General features: G+C 43.6%; 1 protein-coding gene across 9 annotated transcripts in view; it reads right to left on the bottom strand.

The window, feature by feature from the left end:
- PPARGC1A (PPARG coactivator 1 alpha) overlaps window positions 1-22,895 on the bottom strand; it is a 639,247-nt gene that overhangs the window by 82,819 nt on the left and 533,533 nt on the right. For 8 of the 9 annotated variants that reach the window (XM_077880956.1, XM_077880987.1, XM_077880937.1 and 5 more), the window contains one exon: window positions 13,507-13,686. In XM_077880956.1, coding sequence (XP_077737082.1) covers window positions 13,507-13,686 — 180 coding nt within the window. Of the gene's footprint in view, window positions 1-13,506; window positions 13,687-18,896; window positions 19,121-22,895 lie in introns of those variants that run through there. The other variant, XM_077880974.1, reaches the window with a different exon arrangement.

Below are 22,895 nucleotides of genomic sequence, written 5' to 3'. Positions count from 1 at the left end.
ATTCTAATGTTCAGGCATTCGCCCAGACTCTTCTCCGGTACAAACAGGAGGCGAGCCTGCCCATCGGGCAGCACGGCCCGAAAGCAAAACCCAGGCTGGTAGATGCAGCTCAGAGAAGAGCAGGGTGTCCCCACTAAGCATGTGCTGGCAAGACACAAGAGGATCCTGACATGAGAACATTTCTGGACAGAATCGGAGTTGGCCGGGATCCCTGGACACCCAGGAGAACTATGTCTGGAAAAGAGAAGCTCCAACTTCACATCTGAACAAATGAAATGGCATCCAGGGAAGCTAATGTCCTTAGGCCAAGAGCCCGTGGAAAAACCAAGGGCATTCTTATAATAGAGGCACCTTTTTTTTTTTTCCCCTACATAAGCACCATTCATAAGCAGAAATCAGCTTCTCGGAAAGGACTGGGGAGAAGAGATTTAAGCCGGGGTATTACAGGAAATGCCGAGTACAGCTCAGTAGAGGTGTAATGCTTGGTACCCCCACAGAGAAGAAGAGGAGAGGTCTACAATCTCCCTGTGCTTGCCTTATTCAAGGGGACAAGTAGTCCCTCTAGAGGCCTAGCCCGTGAGACCATGAGAAGAGCGCTCCAAGGGAGAGAAAAGCACAAATTGGGAGGTCGCATCAAGGCAAAGGCATGTCAGCCCTTCCGGCTGGACAGAAATATCATTTTCAGAGAGAAAAGTCAACAGGCCTAAAATGGTACAGAATGGTTTTCATCCAAAGGAGTCCCACACACTCTGCCAAGGGCACAACTTTCTGGTCACATCAGCCTTGCACACAGGTTAAAGAACTTTCTGCTGACAGCTCTGCTCTCTTCCCTTAGGTTGGCTTCTTCTTGTCCTCCCTCAGCAATTCCAATGGGCAAACTGCTGTTTTCCTTAATGTGCTACGTGTGGAACACCATAAATCTCAGCTCTTCCAATTTCAAATATTCTATTCCACTGCCCTGGGCCTATTGGACTCTATGCCGGGGCTCTCGGTTTGGAATAGAAGTCCCCAGTGACTAGAAGAAATGCACTCCAGAAAAATCCCACCTCAAGGCAAAGGCCTTCCTGAAGATGATAAGTGTACCAATTCGGAGAAGGGGAGAATTGATCTATTAGCGATGACCAGGATAACAAGCAGGTGGAGAAAGTCAATGCTTCGCTTCTTCTATCAGACAGCTTATCTCACTTGATTTTAATGACCTGTCTTTCCCACTAACCATGAGCTTCATGATGCCATGGACTGTGTCTACGCTCAACCACTGCCTCCCCAGAAATCGGCAAGGACGTGAGCACGCTAGCAGTCGACAAGCATTAGTTGTTGATGGATGGGTAAATAAGTAATAGAGGAACTTTTAGATCCAGAAGCATGAAGTCATGCGAAACTAGGCAAAAGTTGGAAACCAGAGGAGAAAATGTGACCACCTATATCACAAGTGATATGGGATGAAAAGGCTGGTGGGAGAAGTCATGCTTGCTAATAGCTGCCTTCTCATGCATGGCCCTGAGGTGTTGAGTTAGCAACCTCATGGGATAAACCACCGTGCTTGCAGACCCAGCCCGCAACACTTTGTCTTCAGGCCCTTTGAGGATGGGCATTTGAGATGGGGGGGATCGAACACATCTAAGAATTTCTCAAAAGTGAAAAAGTACTGGGCATCGGCTCCCTCTCTTGCCTCTGGTACAGAAATATCAGCCGCTGTGGCAAGTGATCTCTGCAGTAGCTCCTCCCTAGCTCCGGGTGAACACGCTCCCTCTGTCCTCTCTTCCCCTTTCATTTAGGTGCAATTTGGGTTCAAGAACTTCCTTTCTCCCCCTCTCTAAATCCTCTCTAGCAGGAGAGTTCACCCAAAATGCCGAGCTTTCACCAGTGATCTGGTAATGAATTAAGAGTTAACTGAGGTGCAGAGACAACAAGAACGCTTGCCAGAGTAGAGCTAGAGAATTTCATGACAATTAGCGCTGATTTGCGCTCCAAGAATAGAAAAAAAAAAAAATTGTTTTAAAGGAGAACAGAAAAAGCCACTCACACATCCACAACCCAAAAAAGCTTTCTAGCACTTGCCGAAAATGATACCATTGGATGACAGAAGAAACACACCAGATTAGCCAATTAGCATTCACCCAAGGAAAACAAGCGCTTGGGAGGGAGGGAAGAAAAGGGACCCATCAACGCTAATATCAACTTTACAATGGCCCTGACTGTCGATCTACCCGAAGGAAGTGCTACCTCCCCACTTTTTTGTGACCCTCTCGACAACTGTGGGGGGAAAAAAATGTTAGTTCAACATTATCGCAGGCCTGAATATGACTCTATTTATGTGACAAGTTGACAACATACAATTTCATGCTTGTTGAACTGATCGGTGTTATATATTCGCTGTGAATATTATGAAGCCTCACCATTATAAATATGAAACAGTATACACTTATTCAAAATAACTCCAGCAGTGGGAATTTATAGCTTGGTTGTTTGTGTTCTTATGAAGTCCAAATACCACCTTAAGAAGCTGCAGCACACAGACACAGATGTGCGGTGTGACCAAAATGGATTGGCGATGACCTATGTGAGAACGGGCTATTACATTCTGGTCTGCATGGCAGCTGACACTGGTTTGTATTTAGATATGTGGCTGCTGAGAACACCGTGTCCTTAAAGCTCTGTTCAAACATGGGCCAAGGCATTTGTCTACCGGACTAATTATTTTACCACCCTTGTATGGCAAGTATCACTTTGTTTTCCTTTAAAAAAAAAAAAAAAAAGGAAGTGTGTCACACACACGCAGGTGCACATATCCACATTTCCACTACGCTGCCTAAAGTTACAGCAAGTACTTTAAACCTTGGTCATGTCAGGTAAATGTTGGCAAGAGTTCCGGAATGCCTGCAAAACAGAATTGTACCACTTTCTTGATCAGGTGCCTGGGAACGGGACAAGGCCACAGACCATCAGATCAGAAGCTGTCCCAGCAACTGTTTGGGGGCAGGTTTTTTTTTTTTTCCCCTCCTCTTCCCGCTCCCCTCCCTTTCTTTCCCTTAGCGAGCTTCAACCAATTTGCAAGTGTTCGCTTCCACAAGGACAAATTTGGAAGAGTGAAGAACAACACAATTTATCCAAATGTGGAAGGAAATGAAGGAACCAGGCGCCTTGCTAAAGCTAGATATCAAAAATTTGCATAAGTAGTTTTCCAACAACAGAGGTGCTATTCGGAACAAAATAAATTGCTTGCATTGTATGCAAGGACACAAACCTTGACCAGGTTTGTGGTTGCTTCCCTGCTCATGTTTCTTGAGTAGGCCCAGATATTCCCGCTAAGAAGCTCACGTTAGTTGTCCTCTCTAGGTAGACCTGAAAAGGTAATTGTTGATTTATTCTTTTTTTTTTTTTTAATTTGATTATTTATTTTTAGGTTGACCTAAAAAGGCTACAGTTTCCATAGGAGTCTCCAACACTCTCACTTGGCTAAGAAAAACAAGCCCCGGACATTTGAAATATCAATCAAGTTCCTCCAGGATTGTAGAGCAATTCTTTTGTGTCCTTGTTTGTTTGTTGGCTTCGTGTTGGGTAATACTTCTCGCTCTCGTTTTGAGATCTAGCAAAGGACTCAGTGACTGGAATCCTGGGTCTCTTTGGAAGCATTTTAATTACAGTGTTGTGGAATGTCCCCATTCTAACAAAGTTTGCTGTCCAAATCCTGCATCTCTACTTTTCCTGTTGGACTAAAGCAAAGGTGTTGTCGGTCTGTCTAGTAAATCCAACCCACAAGATAACATAATCACATACATTCATTTCTCAGGGACCTTGGCGGTTCTTATCTCCTTGCTTTTATGATCTCTTATGAGCAGCCAGGAATAGCAATTTGCAGCCTGTTTGTAAAGCCATCTTAGTCCGAATCTAGCCTTCTCCCCTTTTATCACACGGCGATAGTCTGCAGCTAAATCTCATCCGCCAACATCGAAATTTGCTCTGAGCTCCATTTTAGAATAATGTAAGTATTCTCCGCGTGCATGGAACATATCAAACACGTAGGGAGGGCAATTATCATTTCAATGAACTATTTATTAATAGAAGATGGTTTGTGTGCTTTGCTTAGATTTATTGATGTGCTGCCCACTGTACATCGCAGCCTGAAGCTACTTCGCTCGCAGCCATCAGCCTCTCAGATGAGCAGGTCTGCGGTTCACATGGTCCCGGTGCCTCCGTGTGCTTTGCTCAACTTGATTTTACCATTATATCACCTAGAACGTTAAACACGATGCTCGAGTTCTGTGTTAAATCACAATTGTTTCCTATTAAGTGTTCCGAGCTACCCATTTTTATTAACAGTTACTTTATTAAATCCTTAATAACATAGATAGAATAGTTAGTTAATTTGTGTGTTGAGCCATGGATGTTAATTTGTAAACATAATAACATACTGCAATCATTTGCATAATAGCATTTTAATCTTTTTAGTAAAAGCTGTAATTCCCTACAAAGTACACTGCAGCAGAAACTAAGTGACTATTGGTAATAATACAAAAGGCCTTAAAATTCTGATCCTATTATAGTGTTGGAACATACCCAAACTGCTTCCATAATCTCTGAAATGTTACTGTTCTCTGATTTAGGTGTCTGTGTCAAGAATAAAAATGAAGTATAACTGGTAACAGCACACTATTTCCTAAATGTAATTTAGTATTCACTAAGCACCAGCACTTTGCAAATTGCTCTGAGGCTTTCCTTCAAAGTTCAGAGCTCCAGCTCTGCATATCGTGTGAAGAACACCGAGGAACTCACTCTAAACTTAGTTGTGCTGAAGACAGGGCTCTGATGATAAATCATGCTGATTTGGCACAAGCAAGGGCCTCAGCTACCAAAGATTTGGCTACTGAGTCTCCTCCCTCCTCCAGGCCCTATCAGCCTGCACGCAGCAGCTCCTGGAACCCACTGTCTCCGAGCCTAAGTTTGGAAGAGAATGACAAAGGGGAGTGGGGGGGGGGGGTGGTAGGATATTGAACGAAGCTACTTCTGGTGGGAGGAGAAAAAAAAAAAAACTTGATCGGAGGCTTGGTCCCTAGAGCCAATTAACACCAAACACAAGACTGGCCAAAAAAAAAAAAAAAAAAGAAAGAAAGAAAAAAAAAGAAAAGAAAAAAAAAAGAAAAAAGAAAAAAGAAAGAAAGAAAGAAGAAAGAAAGAAAGAAAGAAAGAAAGAAAGAAAGAAAGAAAGAAAGAAAGAAAAAGGAAAAAATAGTTGTTTAAAAGTCAAGCCAAGTCATTTTACGCAAGATCTGGTAATTCATTAACCCATCCGGCCGCAAACCTTGAATGAATAACTTGCAGTAGTAATGGAGATGGGCAGATCTACAAGGTGATAGTGTTTAGAGGCTCCAACTATGCAAATTATTCTATCACTTGGGAACAGAAAAGGCACAAAAGTATCTCTGATCATTGTTTTGGCACAAATGGCGTAATGGATAAGAAGTCATTTATCTTCATAAAATTTTGCCCTTGCCAAGAACGAGAGGGTGTATTTATTTCATCGTGTACCTCTCTTCCCCTTTCCCCAGCTCTCGTTCTAGCCAATCGTAATTCGGCATCTTCGGCAGGCTACGTAACATACAGCATCCTGCTTGGCTTTCAGAACTATACGTCAGAGCACACAATCTCGAAAGCAACCTCAGAGGTTAAAAAAAGAAGGGGAAAAAAATGGTCCTTACGAAATTGTTTTACATCGCAGGCAATTCATTTTCTGAGACCCGCAATAAAAGTTTTCATTGATGGAAGGATAGGCCCATAATTAGAGGGACAAATTAAACTTGTTAAAAATGTGAAGTCTGGGGTAGGGAAGAGTAGAGCAATTTGGCTCTCTGTTTAACAAGGCGGTCTCTAAAGTTCATCTTTTTATCTGCTTTGCGTGTTGATCTCATTCAGAGGTGAGCCATCTGCTGGGCTGTGTCTCCACGACACTGCATATAGACAGGGGGACATGGACAAACAGACGCGACATATGTGTAAGGTTACTATACAAGCACACACCGTTGCTATACAAATAGACAGTTTGTCCAATCCAGCATCCTGAATGTTGATCACTTTAGCCTCCACGAGTATCTTTCAAGTAAATCTAAGAGGCCATGAGCCACTTTTTCCTGATTCCTCTCTAGGTGTTTCCTCCTTGTGAAGGTGGGTCTCCACTTGTCTGGCCCCAGAGAGATCTAGGCAGAGTCATTTGTGGTGAAATGACCCTCTGGTGAATCCAGAAGGTGGGAAAAACACAAAAAACAACAACAACAACAAAACAAGGTACATTCATGAAATGGCTCACCTACAACTGGAAGCACCTAGAGTATCTGGCATGAAATAATTGGTCTTTTCTCAAAACAAACAAACAAACAAACAAAAAAAAACACATAAAAAAACAGCCCCCCCCCCCCAACACACAACAGTACACTCTACAATCATTGTGCCTAATTAAACATATAGATTCTCACTTTCCAAACTGCAAATGGCTAAGAGTCGGATCGACTTCCAAGAAAAACGGCAGCCAACCTCATCTCTCCTAACCACACCTTGCATTACCAGAGGCAAACGGCAGGCGAGTGACGCATGGGTAGAAGGTGGTCATGTAACCGGCACCTGCGATTTATTCGCGGGGGCGGGGGCCTGTAGACAGAGCCCTGTGGGCCCGGACTCCTGAGCCCTATTTTCCCAGTGGTCAGCATAATGGCAGGGAGGAAACAGGGTGATAAACCAGATGTTCCCGAGATAGGGCAGATGTTATCAAGGCAAGAAGTCTAAAACAGTCTTTAACTGAGGTGTGTAGATGACCACACACACACACACACACACACACACACACCCCACTATGTCGTCCCCCCTGCAAGATAAGCCCACAGTAGACGCTGGAAAATAAAGCAGCACACAGGCTGGGTCAGATTGTTGCTTTCTGATTTGTGACTCTCCAAGATGAACATCTAACTGATTTATACCCAGAATTTGGAATTTTGTGGTAGACTACAAATGCAAAGATAAGTACAACATAAATTTTTAAAATACTCCATAAGTCTCCATGAGTTTCAACATTTTTCAATGTTCTTATGTTACAGCCAATTATCTCCCCACTTAAATGGCTATTATTTTCTTCCTTGAAGTCGATGTTCTCCGTTAAGTGTCATCGCCAAGTGTGGCAAAAATCTGGTTGGGGACTGTAAATTTCATTCAAATGACAAACATTTATTGATTGCAAATTGGAAATCCCAGGAACCTCCGAGAAGTGATTATTGCCAACTAATTCGGTGTCTCCGAATAACAAAGGAGAATTTATTCTCTCCATGATGAAAATTAAGGTGAGGTGGTTTTGACACGGGTTTTTCCTCTCTGTTGTTTTGTTAAGAATTCCAAGAGGTTTGCCATTCATAGAAAAGTCTCTGACCACAGGCACAGTCAGGAGCAGGAATTCATTACCATGGAAGGCTGCAGAATTTCCTCCAAGGAGACAAGTGAAAAAAAGCAGACACCACGTAAATTTGTGGATTGGGTTAAATATGTTCTGCCCCTGAGGCAGCAGAGAGACGGAGAGCCCCTTTGTAAGACGACTCACAAGTCTTAAGAAAGAACTTCAGCTCCTAAAGGTGAGCAGAAACGTAACCGGGAAGAGATCTACGAAGTTCTGATTCTCTTTGGAATATTTGTGAGTTAGCATTCTTTGCCACCTCCCTCTCTAACCTAACTCATATTCATCAGGGCTGATGGAAATTTCCTTTGAGATGCTTCAAGCCTTTGTTCCCTGGACACCATCCCCTCTGCTGTCACCTTGTCCCTTCCCCGCACCTGCATTGCACGGGATTCGGAATGCAGCAGGGCCTGCCGTCCAATTCCTCCCGCCTTCTGCTTGCCCACGGCTCTCCCGCTAGGGGCATTGGCACGCTCTTAAATACGATCCCGTTATATTGCTCTCTAGCACTAAGAATCTTCACTGGCACCCTAATTCCTACTGTGTAAACTCGAAACGCTCCCAGTTGGGTTCCCGGGGGTCTGCTGTAATTTGCACCCACCCTAAATCCACACCTGCTTCTCCTACCCCTGTCGTTCCCATCAGTACATATTTCACTTTGGGCAAATCAAGCTCCTCACCGTCATGCTCCCCCTGTGGAAACATTTCATTCTTTTTTTTTTTTTTTTTTGGATCAGCCTTGATGATGTTTTTATTGCTGCTTCCCTCCTTAGCTAGGACACACACGCACACGCACACACACACACACACCCCTACACCTGTATATGTGCATACACGCAGTCTGGCAATTGCTAATATATATATATTATATAACCCGCTGTATATAAATATACATGTACACATACACATAAATAGGCAGTATTAAATTATTTTTAATTGCTAATATAGAAATATATATATATATATACAGAAACACACACACACATATGTACACGAGTACAGGCAGTCTTTTGTTGTTTGCTCACTGTTTCACATTTCTTCATTTGACCTCCCAAACTAGGTTCTCTAGGAAACAGATCCTCTGTGCTCTGTATGTAATTATAGATCACCTACTGAGGTTCCCATCATCAGTAAAGATGTCTTGGTCAGTTCATTCATTCTGCTGCAAATATTTTTGGGGTACTTACTTTCTGTCGTCTTCTAACACAACATCTAGAAACACTTCCGTGACCCAGACAAGCAAGTTCCCCGCTCCCAAAATACTCAGAGTCATTTGAATAGCCAAGTTAAAACAAAACAACAACAACAAAAAACTTTGAAACGTACATAATATATGCCCATTTTAGAAAAAAAAAAAATGAGAAAACAATAGAAAGTCCAAAGAAGAAATATAAAATCTCTTGTGTTCCCGTCAGAATAACCAAATATTCTTGGAAGCTTCCAACTACCATTGCACCCTTGGCATGACAGGACATCTCTCATGGATAACGGGAAAGCACCCCCCACTTGTGGTCCCACAAAAGTTCACCGACTCAGACCTGACCCAGCGTCCCGGTGATCACCCCACATGAATGCTGGCTGCGGCTGTGGGCCCTTGTCCCCCCGTTATTAGCAAAGGCAGACTTCAGAACGTGTTATGAGTAATGACCTAGAGACAACCACCTTCTCACTCGCCATGCTCTGAAGAACCCCAAGTAGTGGGAATCAGAGGTAACACGCAAACGAATGGAAGATGCGCATGCAGTTGTGTCAAGGAGGCACTAAAAGCAGATGTTTACATGAAACGGGGACAAGGTGGCCCATGGTGACCACAAGGGCCAACGTGCTATTTAAACTAATCCCGGGCCACCCATCCTTAGGTACTGCCATGCTCTAAAAGCACTCCTTTATTCTCCTTCTTCAAACAATGCACAAAGGCAAGAGCGGGAAGGAAGTTATGTTGCAATATTCTGAAACATAAATCTTGCTACCGGTCCAGAGACAGCATCCTGTTTTCCTGACACACGGATCGGATTCACTGGAGACTGCACCTAGAAAAGCCTGTGTCCTGTTTTTCTAAGTGGCTTCTGAATAGAACCTGGTCACCTGCATTTACACATCCAACACAGGTTGTTGTGCAAGCAGTGATTCCTGTTTGTGTGTCCAGTTTCTCAACCAACGTGGACAACGGCGTATTGGCATCCCTTGCTCCCCGCTGAGGAATTCACTCTCCCAGTGTGGGACATTCAATCACATTCATCTTTTCTTTTAAAGTCCAACAAAAATAGGGGCGCCCGGCTGGCTCGGTCTGTTAAGTGGCTGGCTCTTCGTGGGGCCTCAGGTCGTGATCTCCGGGTGGTGAGATCGAGACCCCATCTCGGGCTCCGAGCTCAGCGGGGAGTCTGCTTGAGTTTCTCTCCCTCTGCCCCTCCCCCTGCATATGTGCTCTCTTTCTAAAATAAAAAAAAATAAAACTTAAAAAAAAAAAAAAACTAAAACACGAGGTCAAAAAAAAAATTAAACTTAGATCAAATGTACAAAAGAGGCCAAAGGAAGAGATTTCTATTTACTCCCAAGGTGCTAACATTTGGCTATACTATCTGTCAACTATTGGCATCCTATATGGATCTCTAAATACCCCCCTCGCTCTCGGCTTTGATTAGAATTCAGAAATCTGGGACTCCTGGGTGGCTCAGTGGGTTAAGCATCTGCCTTCAGCTCAGGTCATGATTCCGGGGTCCTGGGATCGAGTCCCTGCATCGGGCTCCCTGCCCAGTGGGGAGTCTGCTAGTCCCTCTCCCTCTGCCCCCCCAACTCATGCTTGCTCTTGCTCTCTCTCTCTCTCTCTCATTCTGTCTCAAATACATAAATAAAATCTAAAAAAAAAAAAAAAAAGACTCAGAATCCCGGGGGCCAGTCTTCAGGGTTGTCATCGAGGTGCTACCTTAAGTCAGGCAGCATGTTCAGCTACTCGGTGCCTTATTTTATTCTGGGAATCGGAGGTAGGTAATGCTTGTTATTGGCAGATCAGAGGTGGCGGAAACCGTGACTGTTTGGCTTGCCCGAGTACAAGGCCTTCCCAAATGTGATGAGGCAGGGCTTTGAGAACTGGAGGAAAGTGAGCCTGGGTAAAGTCCACGGGGAGAGGCTTAAAGGCACAGGCCGGGGGAGGCCTTCTGGGAGAGGCTGCTTTGGAGGAAGCCGCCCAGGGCCGCGGCCACTCGAGGGTTACTGTGCTGCCTGGGGACCTGCCTCCCAGGGAGACACAATTTTCGAATTCCACCTCTGCTCCACACCCCGCCCCCCAACCTTATAGAAAAGCTGTCTGAGTTTAACGCTAGAGGGCAAAGAGTAGAGGCATCTGGGCCGTATGCAAATGCTCGAGAAGCTGCGGCCGCGTCTCGGTGTTGCCACATATGGCCCTTACCCTTTGCACAGACAAAGAAGAAGGAGTTTTGTGACATCAGGGAAAACTGTTACAGGTTATCTAAACGGTCACTTTCGCTGTCACTAACAAAATTCCTGACAGCTCAATCCCAGGGCATCTCCACGATGTTATGTGGCTTTTGATTCTTCATATCCTGTATCTTAACTCTATCTTCTCTCTGAAAGCTGCCCACTTCCTCTCGGGTGTTTTTATAAAAGGGAATTTCAGTGGCTATTTTTTTAGGGGTTCTCCACCCCAGCGGTATTGTCATTTTAGGGCCAAAGAGCTCCTCGTCGTGGGAACCTGTCCTGTTTGCTGGAGGAGAGTTGGCGACCGCTCTGGTCTCTACCCATGAGATGCCAGTAGCAGCCTCTTGCCTTCAGTCCAAAAAAACCAAACCTATCTCCAGACACTGTTAAAGGTCCCCGGGTCGGGGGGGAGTCCAAACGGCTTTGGTTTGAGAGTCACTGGTTTAAAATGAGCTAATGAGAAACTAAATTCAATGAACTTTGTGTTTTAGAGCATTGAAAACAATTCTATCAGTGGTCGAGAGTCATACAAGGAAGCAAAGGGGGTGTTTTCGGACGGGATAAGGCATCTATAGGTAACGCGTTGGTGAACCAGGTCCCCCCGAGGTGTACATGACAAGGTACCTCATGAAGATGCCACAGCATGAAATATGGGGACACAAGGTCATGGAGGAGGGACTTTTTGAAAGTAGCCCACCAGGGAGGCACTGACTCCCATGACATGCGCTCCACCTCCCCCGCGGCCCCCACGTCTCAGTAATTCCCTAACCACCGTCTACGAAATGCGTGGCAGTCACCCAACAGGGAATAGCCGATTTTTAGATAAGAGGTCTATAGAGATGGACATTTTTTAAAGTACTGTTTATTTAATGCAGCATGACTTAAAACGGGCCTGTCGCCTGACAAGTGTACTGAATGAGGAATGTTCAATTTACCAGTTCTAACTAGCCAAGTCCTCACATGAACTTTCTAAGACCCGGCCGAGAAGCCTGGGAAGCGTAACCAACCCCAGACCTTCAGGGCTCCTTCCCCCCAGCCCTGACCCCACCGCCTTGAGCACCCTTCGAAGACTCTGTTCAGACGTATTAGAAAATCTTAGCTGTGGCCAGAACCTACAGCCACCTCGGCTCCCCCCGGCGATCCCTGCTTCCATGTCAACCAACACTGAAAGGAACGAGTCTGTTCTATTTTTAAATATATTCAGCAAAACAGCAGCTTGGTATGTCTTTGTAGGGGATGGTTGTCACCCAACCTCGCTGTTACTCTATTTTTATCAGCGATGTGGACTGGGAAGTCAGATCAATTTGGGGTTCAAATCCCTGGTCTTTATTTGTCAGCTAGCTGTGTGATTTGGGGAAAATCACTGAACCTCTCTGAGACTCGGTGTCTGCCTATGGAAAGTGGGAATGATTCTTAGGGTACCTAAAAAAATAGGATGTTTGGAGGGATGCGTGAGGTGACGCATACAGAGCACAGAGGATCTTAAAATGTTGGCCACTGTCGTTATTGTTCATTATCACTGTTATTAATTAATATTACTATAGTCACTCTTCACTCATTAGTCAACAGGCATTTATTCAATACACCTTCTGTGTGCTGGGTGCTGAAAAACCCCGGTAAATATTGTAAAATTGGTTTTCTTAATGACTCAATAAACATTTATTCAGTGCCTTTTATGTGCTGGGTGCTGGAAAAACTCAATAAATATTGTAAAATTGGCTTTCTTAATGACTCCAGATTTCAACCAAATACATTGAAGTTTAAGAAATGTCTCTGCTGGTGGCTTGAAAGATACATTTAGGGTGCTTTGCATGGAGCCTGACACATATTAGGGCGAGGATATCAGATGATGATGCTGGTGCGGGTGGTTGTGATATTGAAAAGTAGTTGATTTAACAGTCCTTATTCAGCTCATTTGCCAGAGTATTCGATGTTTGTCCCTACAAGAAACCGCTTATTTTCAAGTAAATGAGCGCTGATCTTGTGAGAAAGAACTTCTTTTTTCAAAGTAACACTTTAATAGGAGTAGATTAACATTCCTTATTATAGGGTAGGCTTATAATAAGAGTCTGGAGCCTGGGAGGTAACTTTCACTATTGAAAGGTAAGCGAATTTTTACTAATTTCTAAGTAAATATTAGAATAGCTGGGTTTCAAAGTTTCTATGACATAGAGAAATCAGAGGTCTGGTCACAAAATAACAGTAATAATAACTGCTCACTTACTTGGTGAGGCAAATAAAGGTAGACGTCTAATCTCTTGGATTAAAAAACATTGCATTCTTTTACATTTCACATTAATTTACATTAGGCCCTTTTCTGTGGGAAATAGACAGGAATAAACAGGTTTAGACTTTTGTTCTCCTTTGTCACGAATTCTTTCACAACCCCTTACTATTTCAACACAGTTTAATGCACTCTGTTGGGGGCCTGAGCCCCTGAATCCTCAAAAAAAATAACAACGAAATGCATTTAGTTTTGCAAACACTGTTTCTCCACAAAATCAGAAGTGCCTACCTGTGAGAAAAAGTCTTTGGATGACAACGAAGTTAAGAACCCATTACGCTTTCAGGCCAACGATCATATCGTGGCCCAAGCCAAGTTCAAGGAGAAGTTAATTTTCACCAAGGGATGCCCTTACCTCAAATATGTTTGAAGGCTCATTGTTGTACTGATTGGATATTATTTCTGATTGGTCACTGCACCACTTGAGTCCACCCAGAAAGCTGTCTGTATCCAAGTCGTTCACGTCTAGTTCAGAAAGGTCAAGTTCAGGAAGATCTGGGCAAAGAGGCTGGTCTTCACCAACCAGAGCAGCACACTGCAGGAGGCAGGGGGGAAAAAAAAGCTTTCATTAACTGCAGGAATTTGTTAAACTGCAATAGCATGTGATAGGAATTAAGCCTGGTTAATTCAACCACACCACCAAAGCTGGTTTCCAGGGTTTTAGTCACCAGAAGAAGGAAAAAAAAAAAAAATTCCTAAATTCCTTTGCTTACTTTGCTCTTAAAAGATACTGTGCCTGACCCATTCCATCCAAAATTCTGCCTCCGAATTCTTGGTAAGTGCCATATTTCCATGAAGCCCTCTCTCATGCCTCCAGCTAGAAACCAACTGAATTTGTACCCTTTTGACAGTTAGTGCTTAATGAGTTTCAAGTTGTTTTCCGGTTAACCGTATGCAGAATCTTATGCTACCCTTAGAGTATAATCTCTTTGACGGAAGGATACAAATTTGATTTTTACGTCGGATTTGCCACCACCACAAAATAAATAATTGCTCAATGAAAAATAAAAGCATGAGAACTCTAGTAGGAAAACTCCACCCACTTACGCTCCTCGTAACCAGTTGAATCCTCTAATTCCTTCAGCAACGGATGACGCAAGCCCAAGCCCGTCAACTGGTCTATGGTTTTCTTGTATTGTCAATTTAATCTTTTGCTCTTAACTTGACTTTTCATGAGCTTCGGCACTTCATCTTCCACAGGGCAAAAGCAAGTTCCTTGGGACGTCTGGGTGGCTCAGCAGTTAAGCGTCTTCCTTCAGCTCAGGTCATGATCCTGGAGTCCTGGGATCGAGTCCCACCTCGGGTTCCCTGCATGGAGCCTACTTCTCCCTCTGCCTGTGTGTCTGCCTCTCTCTCTCTCTGTGTGTCTCTCATGAATAAATAAATATTTTGAAAAAAAAGTAAGTTCCTTAAGGACAAAAGTCAGAGTTCTTCTGTATGATCTTCACATCTTTCATTATGTTTAACTTGCAACTGTGCGGGTGTGTGTGTGTGTCTGTGTGTGTGTGTAAGATTGGGATTGCCTGACATCTACAAAGGAAAAACCACTATAGCGTCCCACAATTGTATTTTTTCCCATCATTTATGTATCCCTAACTATTCTCTATTCTCTAAGTGAACTCAAAATAACTACTTTTCTTTGGAGTTTTTACATGATTTCCATATTTTGAGAGGTTTAAAAAAGCCCATACTAGGGCCGGGCTGCTTGTCAGCAAGGAATTGGAATAGTCAGATTGGAATAGTCTTTCACTTCCTTTCACTTCCTTGCAGGGAGTAGGTGGTCTTTCCGTCATCCCACACTGTGGCTTCTTGAAAAACGTGGACCACCTTAGCAAAGAGGTGGGCTTCTAGCCTCAGATTGGCAGTCGGGGTGATTTCCTCCCCACATACTGTGAAGAACCCTGTAGAAGTTTCCTACTGCAGGGGGTCTGGTGAGGCCAGGGCCATCAGGATTTTATCCACCTGCAAGCCAAGGTGTCTACCTCAGCAGGCACACAGTCTGAAGTGGTAGCCTCGCAGCCCTACCTTCCAAGGTCAGCAGAGATGCTGTGCAGTTGTTCACATCCAGGCAGCAGTTGAGCACGAAGCTGAAGATCCCGCGTGACATTTAGATCTTGAATAAAATAAGTTTTATGCAGATTTTTTTTTTTTCTCGAGCACCCCTGTCATCCCTGGCAGGCGACATTCCACGGGTCATATGCAGCAGCATGATCATAAGCCCCACGCTGAGGAGTAGGTACCGGGTAATGGAGTCAGCAGTTGGTAAGGGGAGAGGCTGGGAGCAGCCTGCAGATGACTGTGCTTCCTCCCTAAGACCACCAGGCCCCGGTGGGATCCCAGACCGCGGGCACACGGGTGATGCAAAAAGAAAGGGCAATCCTCTCCACCTAAACTCTTTCCTTATCGTTTTATTGGTCATTACATTTTTATTATCGGAGTAGCCCAAAGTTGCAGATCGGTGTACTTGACTAGGTTTATAAGTAAGCAGAGGCCAGGCTGGGGGGGAAGGTTTTGTTCGGGTGCAAGGTTTGCATTTTGGTTACGGGTGTAACACCTCCCAGCCTCCATAGGTGCCCACGCTGCTTATCCTCCGGGTACAAGCACACGGTGTTAACTCTTCCACGACATGATCGGTTCAGAGACCAGGGGATAACTTTCCCAACGGTGCAAAACCCACTAGGATTTCGTTGCGGGACAGTCCTCAAACGGAAAAGCATAGACAACAAAAACAGCAACAAAGAAATAAAATGAAGGTAGAAAACACGGGAGCTCTACATCTGGTTCCCGTCGTGGAGGACCTAACGTAGTGCCTTGGAACGCTGGCGTGCCCTCCGGATTGGTGAGCAGCTTCTTGCTCTCTCCCCCCTCGCCCGCCTCCTCCAGGCACGGCTTGTTCAAGACCCCTCCACCCTTTCGAGAACGTGCATTTTCTTAAGTAACTTTTAAGGACCGTTAAAAAAAAAGACCAGATCAACTTCTGGCATTTTATTTACTGTGCTGTTACTTCATAACATTTCTTTTCCCTCTCTTTCTCTCTCATTTTTGCTTCTTAGGTTATGGCTGAAAACGTGCTTGTGTTTTTGCCAATGTTGACACGCTAATAAAATCAGGGTTTCTGAATGTGGCATTATCCCGATAATCTAAAACACATTAGTGGTAGCAGGTGTTCCTGTTATTAATTTATATTTGGCCTTTGGATGATGCCAGACTTAACAGTCCGAGCCCTGTAACTGTCCTCATCTGACATGCTGATATTTACTGCTTCCCTATAACATCTGTAACAGGTGTGCTTTATCGCAATTACAGAGACACATTCCACTGCCTCTTTGCAACTATGACAGCTATTTCACAACCGTAGCCTTAATTTTATAATAAGATTTAAGAGGATAAAGCAGTCACTAAACACAAAAGGCTAATTATTGTACGTTTTTTCACCCCAACAGACTTTTCTCTTAGTTAAGGAGCAGACAATAAATTAGCTTAACTGCACTGATGATAATGAATCATCATAATTAAGTATAATTCTCCATTAACCTTTTGGAGGTTTTGGTGCCATTGATGGTAAATTTTAAAGAGAGAGAGAAGAAAGAGTGGACTTGGCCACATTAATTATATTAATGGGAAAAAGAAAGAATTCTTACTTCTTAGGAAAAAAAAAATTCGTGAGGACAGGGAAAAGGGAATAGGGCGGGGGGCAGTAAAGAATGACAGTCTTGGTGGAGTGCGTGGCATGTGAATTGTCTCTATCAATCTTGGTAACCTTATTGTACATCACCTTCATTAAACTGTGAAACACCGGGGACTCCGAGTAGCTCTAGTGATACAGGCCTTTATTAACCACTGCGCTGTCCTGTCATTATGTGCAAAAGGGCATAATACGTTTTAGGATGACAGCAAACATTAACGATTCAAAAAATGAAAGCTGCCCATGCTACCTGCTGCTCGTAATCTGTCAGGCTGGCCGAGGTGATTCCCAGAGCCGCCGCCGCGGAGGCAGGGCTTCCAGCAGCTCGCTGCCTCCGGTGCAACAGAGGCGACCGGCCGGGCTCCGCCGGCCCACGGCTCAGGCCCCGGCCGGACGCCCAGCCCGGGAGCTCACCTCCTTCAGCAAAGCATGAAAGGGCCACTGTTCTAAGTGCTTCGGACGCTTCCTTGAAAACGACTGCAGGCATCCCGGGGAGTAAAACAAATCCTCCACATTTCCATATCGACTCCCGACAGCATCAGGAATAACACATGATGGAAAAATGAAAGTATAGCAGCTGAGCCCCGCGCTGCCGGCCACAGGACGCCCCGGCCGCTGCAGGACAGTCGGGACTTGGAAGCCACCTGCAACCCCGACTCACAACAGCGGCGGGACCTACGGAACATCTGGATCTCTTCCACCTGCCCAAGAAATCACAGCAAGGGAAGGGCGGCCGGGATCCGCAGGGACCATGGGCCGAGGCAGGAGAGGGCCCGCCGAGCCCACATGGGCAAGCCCGGTGCAGGGTTAGGGACCCAGGGCACGCCTGGCCGCAGAGGAGCAGCGACCGCAGCCCGGCCGGCCCAACCGTTTGCACTTCAGATGTGTGTGGCTGCACCACATGGACATCTTATTTAATCTAATCACGTGTGGCACTCGATCCTCCCCCTCACCCGCCGTGCCCCCAGCCACCCGGGGGGAGCACTCGCAGCCCTGTGCCACACTCCTGGCAGCAGCTCCGAGCCCCCGTGCAATGCAGTCGGGCTCCGGCTCGTCGCGGTGCACACAAAGTTTAGCTTCTTTCCCCAAGTTGCCCAAACTTTCCGAGAACGTGCCCCTGTGCTGAATGCAAACGCGCCGCGGTCCTGCGTCCCCCTGTTAGTCACCGTAGGCTCCAGAGATTAGGAGGAAACGGCTGGCTTTTCTCCCCCTGTATGAATCGTGGCCAGCACAGACTGTGGAATTGATGTATGGCCGTCTATTTTTACACAAGCAGCGAGCAGCCCCACACACAGCCCTGCACACACTCCTCTCTCCGGCTCCAGGCGGCTCTCCGGGTCCGGGCAGATTTAACCATTGGCTTCCCTGCCACCGACGCTAGTGCAAAACCTTGCACCGTGAGGCACGGGTGGGTTTTTTTATTTGCTGACCAAATCTTTCAGCCACATCTAGGTGTTTTAAAGGAAGCAGCCTCGTTGTGCTGTGTGCCGTGGGGAAAGCAATCTAAAATAGCCTAGCAGGATTATTTAGGATTTTGTGAGTTCTCTGTCTGATGAACAGAGAAGAGAGGGGAAGAGGGAAGGAAAAAAAAAAAAAAATCCGGACTAGAGTCAAAACTGACTATATTTGAGCACATCCATTTTAATATTTTTATCTTCATCTTATTATAAATAGAAATGGCATTTTTCCAACCGGGCCACTAAACACCACTGGAAAGACTTCAGCTTCTGATTCATATCAATATCTTAGAGCATAAATATTGCATATGAGTAGAAACAGAGCCAAAGGCACATGGAAAGAGTTTCCAACTGCAACAGATATGGGTGACAGCAGCTCAGCTTTGATTTGCTCAAGGGATCTCAGAGCCACCTTAAAATAGCAAACTTATTGGAGTTAAGATAAGATTGAGATTCCCTCCCAAAAGCTCCTGCCCGGGCTACTTTTCTTCCTCCTCTCGTCGTCTAAGCCCTTCCCCCCCACCCCCCCTTACAGGAATCATTGCATCGGGAGGGAGGGAAGCTTCGGTCCTGGCTGCAATGCCCAGCCCAGCCCCGGCTCACCTCGATGTCACTCCATACAGAGTCCTGGTTGCACATGTCCCACGCCATCCAGCTCCTGAATGACGCCAGTCAAGCTTTTCAACTCCAATCCACAGTGACACAGAGCACACACTCATGCAGGCAACCAGCCCCTTACTGAGAGTGAACTGAAGGCACCTGTCTTACTACAGTTCCCAGTCACATGACAAAGCTATTAAAAAGTAGGCTGGGCTGTCACTCACCCAGCCTCCCTTCTCCTGTGCAGCTTGCTGCTCAAACTCGTGACGTCACTCAAAGGCAGCCCTCTGCCTCAGTGAAGTAACGCTTAAAAAAAAAAAAAAAAAAAAAAAAAAAAAACGGAAAGAAGAAAGAAAGAAAGAAAGGAAACACTTGGACTTTTGGAGGCTTCAAGCATCATGCTGTGATTAAAGCCAGCTTTGAATGCCACAGACTCTAAACGGAGCCCTGGCCATATAATAACTAAAATCCCCTGCAATCTTTTTTTAATTTATTTTCCTTCCAAAACAAGCAAGGGGCAAAGCTCCCTGTTTCATGACAGAGTAACTACACTCTGAGCTAAAATGTGTGCTCCCTAAGGATTCAAATTCTAAGACCTCCAGTGGACTCCAGCTTGGTTTGGGACTAAAGCAAGAGCTTATCACATGATGCATTTTTATGAGACATTTTCTAATTGGGGGAAGTGTTTGAAAGCAAAGAATGGGGCAAGCATTTTTTTTTCCTTTTTTTTTTTTTTTTTTTTTTTTTTTTTTTGCTGTTGAATCAACAAAACAGTCTGTATTTGTTAAGGTATAAACAAACTCCTCCACCCAGGAATCGGCTGTCCCCGTGGCAATAGGGAATACCAGCTCCCGAAGTGTTACTGCAATTTGCTTTGCTCCTTATAAGGAAAACAAGGAACAAAATACCACCCTTTCAGGTCCTTTCTAATTATTTCCATTTCTCTCATAGGCTCCCAGAAAACAAGTGTTAGTAAATACAGTTGCTGCTGCTGTGCCCAGATCAGCTGAGTTTCCCGGCTGCCTTTTTTCATACATGTAGCGTTTCCACTCCAGCTGCCTTAGGGTGCCTTTTTGAATAAACACTGAATTCCAACCCTAGTGTCTGGGTTGTGCAGTTTGCATTTGAGACTAAGAATGGCCGTGGAGTAAGGGAAAAATACTGACACGCTATTAGCAGAAATATTCATTTCTTGAGCTTTTTAATTTTTTTTTCTCATTTCTCAGCTTCTACCCTGAGACAATGAAGGCTAATGCAGGTGCACTGTTTTATGATGACATACATACTGAATACATAACAAACTCAAGGTACTAGATATTGCCAAAAAAAAAAAAAAAAAAAAAAAAAAACACTTCCCATAACACTACAGTGGTCTGATTTAACCCTTCCAAGTTCCAGGGAGAGGTACGCCTGCTATATATACATTTGTGAATATATGTGTTTTTAACAAAATTTTAAACCCCATGTACTTTTAAAATCAGCTCCATTCTTTTACTTGATAATAACTTCTCTGAAAAAAAAAATCCCCCAGGTATCTAAAAATAATTTTAAAGCCCTATTCATTTAATCTCCTGTTCTACTAAGGTTAATTTAGTGTGTTCTCTCTTGTCCATCTTTTTCTAAAGAAAAAAGAAGTGGTGATTTGCTCTAACACATTGTAGATGCAAAGTTGCTCAAATATTAAAGTGAAAGGAAGAAAAATCAAACAAACAAAAATCAGATTATTTCTTCTCTCAGACCACACGTGCTATAAGGTATTTTTTCAACTCTGATAGCTGCAACAAGTTGCTGGTGAATTCCTGAATAATGTGATGAATTGACAGTTTGTCATTACTGGGCATGAAAAGATGGCCCAAAGCTTTGACATTTTAAGTTAGCTCAATACATTGCACTGGCACATTTTTCCCTCTTACAAATAGCGGAAAATTACTGTAGTTTTAATTTTCTAAATCAAGAAAGAACAGGAAAATACAACCTCGGGAAGGCTTTTATACATGCAATTAGTGGCATTACTCTGCACTCCCCACAAAGAAACACTAATTTTCTTCCCAATTATATTCCGATTTAATGTAAAACTACAGTAAATTATTAAAATTCAGGGCAAAGGTCATTGGCTCAACCCTCAACACAGTCAACTGTGAAATAATATTGGTCACTTGACCAAGAAGAGTTGATGTTTATTAATTATTATCAGGTGATCCCTGCAGTGATTTTTCTCTGATACTTTTAATGGTGTTCATCGAACGCTAGGCACCCATTACATAGATACTTATAATATATATTTATATATTGATAAAATGAATATATTTTCATACATATAATATTTACAAAATATATTTTTTTAAGTCATGTTCACACATTTTGGAGAAGCTCTTTACACGGGGACATTTTGTATTAAAGTTTTTGATATTTTAACCTGCTTACATTGTGATTTTGGAGTTTCCTTATTCACCTTTTTGCCACCTAATTCCACTCTTTCTTCATCAAATCAGCACATTTAAGAAACCACAGGTGGTTTTATATATATTTTTTTCCCTTCACCATCACAAAGAGGGTTAGTTAGGAGTCAAAACATTGAAATGATTTATAAACTACAGCATATTGCATTTTCCCCCTCAAATTTCTATTCCTGTACAATTCAAAGTTTAAATAGGTTCTTGGGACGAATTAGAGTAGCTTCCACCATTTTTTTCCCTAAGTCTCAAAATTATAACTCTAACAAGAGGGATATTTTTGAGGTCTTATAATTTGGTTAATTAGCTCTTCAGATTAAAAATTCTCCCCTGTCCAGTTTTTTCTTTTTTTTTTTCTTTTCTCAGGAGAACATAAATTGTTACTTGCTCACCAACCTTGCTCTTTTCTGGCTTCCCAGGCGGTTTCTATATTTAATTCTCTCTCTGCCTTGATTGTTTTTTCTTGCCCTCTCTCCCTGCAGCCCTCCTCGTACCTCACCCGTCAACTCTGCCTCTAAGATTTCCAAATGTTTGGTTTCAATCAACAAGGACCTATTGAAATCTTACTGTGTCCACAGCAATGTATTGCAAGGACTGCCAAGAAGGCATACAACATGGACACAAGGGAGCTGACAATTTTAGGGGGATGACAGCCCTGAAAAACAAAGAATAATTTGATATGAAGAAACAATGCTACTTTGCTCAATATCCAGATTCCTCCTCTCCTTAAAACACACCGTTTTTAAGTACAAGGTCTTCTCACTGACCATTACAATTCACACCCAAATCAACCTCACTTTGTCCCAACAATAGAAGGAGGTATTTATTAACATCTGTTGAGTGCCCATCACGTTCCATATCTTCCCAGAGCCTAGAGTCCACCCCAATGGAATTCCTCCCTTCGCTAGTTCTGTTAACGTTTTCCAAGACTCCAATACTAGTGAAGGCAAGGGATCTAGCCTCAATTGATAACAAGAGAGAAAACACACCTCCAAGAGGGTAATTCCATCCTATAGCAAAGATATTTGATAAAGTACACAACATTTCCCCACCACCATCCCAAACTACGGGCTTTTCCCACCCTCTCTATTTTCACTTAAAAATAAATAAACACAATCAAACTCAAATACCCAAGAAGACAGCAGCAAAGACGATTTGTTTTGACACCATTGCATACAGGTGAGAATGCAGAAGTAAAGAGCTACTAATATAAATATCTTTGCCCATTTGTTTTTATAAACTTAAATAGACATACAAGGACAAATTTAAGGCTGAAACTTATAAAGAAAGAAAAATGGAGAAGAAAACATCTAGAGTAGAGCTTACATGAGCTTGACATGATCAGCATTTTATATAGCCTATTTCGATCAATCTTGGACCTCAAAATGATTCAGTAAATATTATCTGTGTACTCATTTTATAACTGAGAAAACATTTTTTTTTTTTTTAAATAAGCAAGGGTTTAGGTTGTAGCTGAAGACAGCATATAGATCTCTGAAAACCCTTTTAGGAAGAATTAAGTTTCATACATAAGAATAATGGTCATTCC

Source organism: Canis aureus, chromosome 2 (assembly GCF_053574225.1).
Source record: "Canis aureus isolate CA01 chromosome 2, VMU_Caureus_v.1.0, whole genome shotgun sequence".
NCBI classification, from domain to species: Eukaryota; Metazoa; Chordata; class Mammalia; order Carnivora; family Canidae; genus Canis; species Canis aureus.
This window is presented reverse-complemented; position numbering and strand designations above follow the sequence as displayed.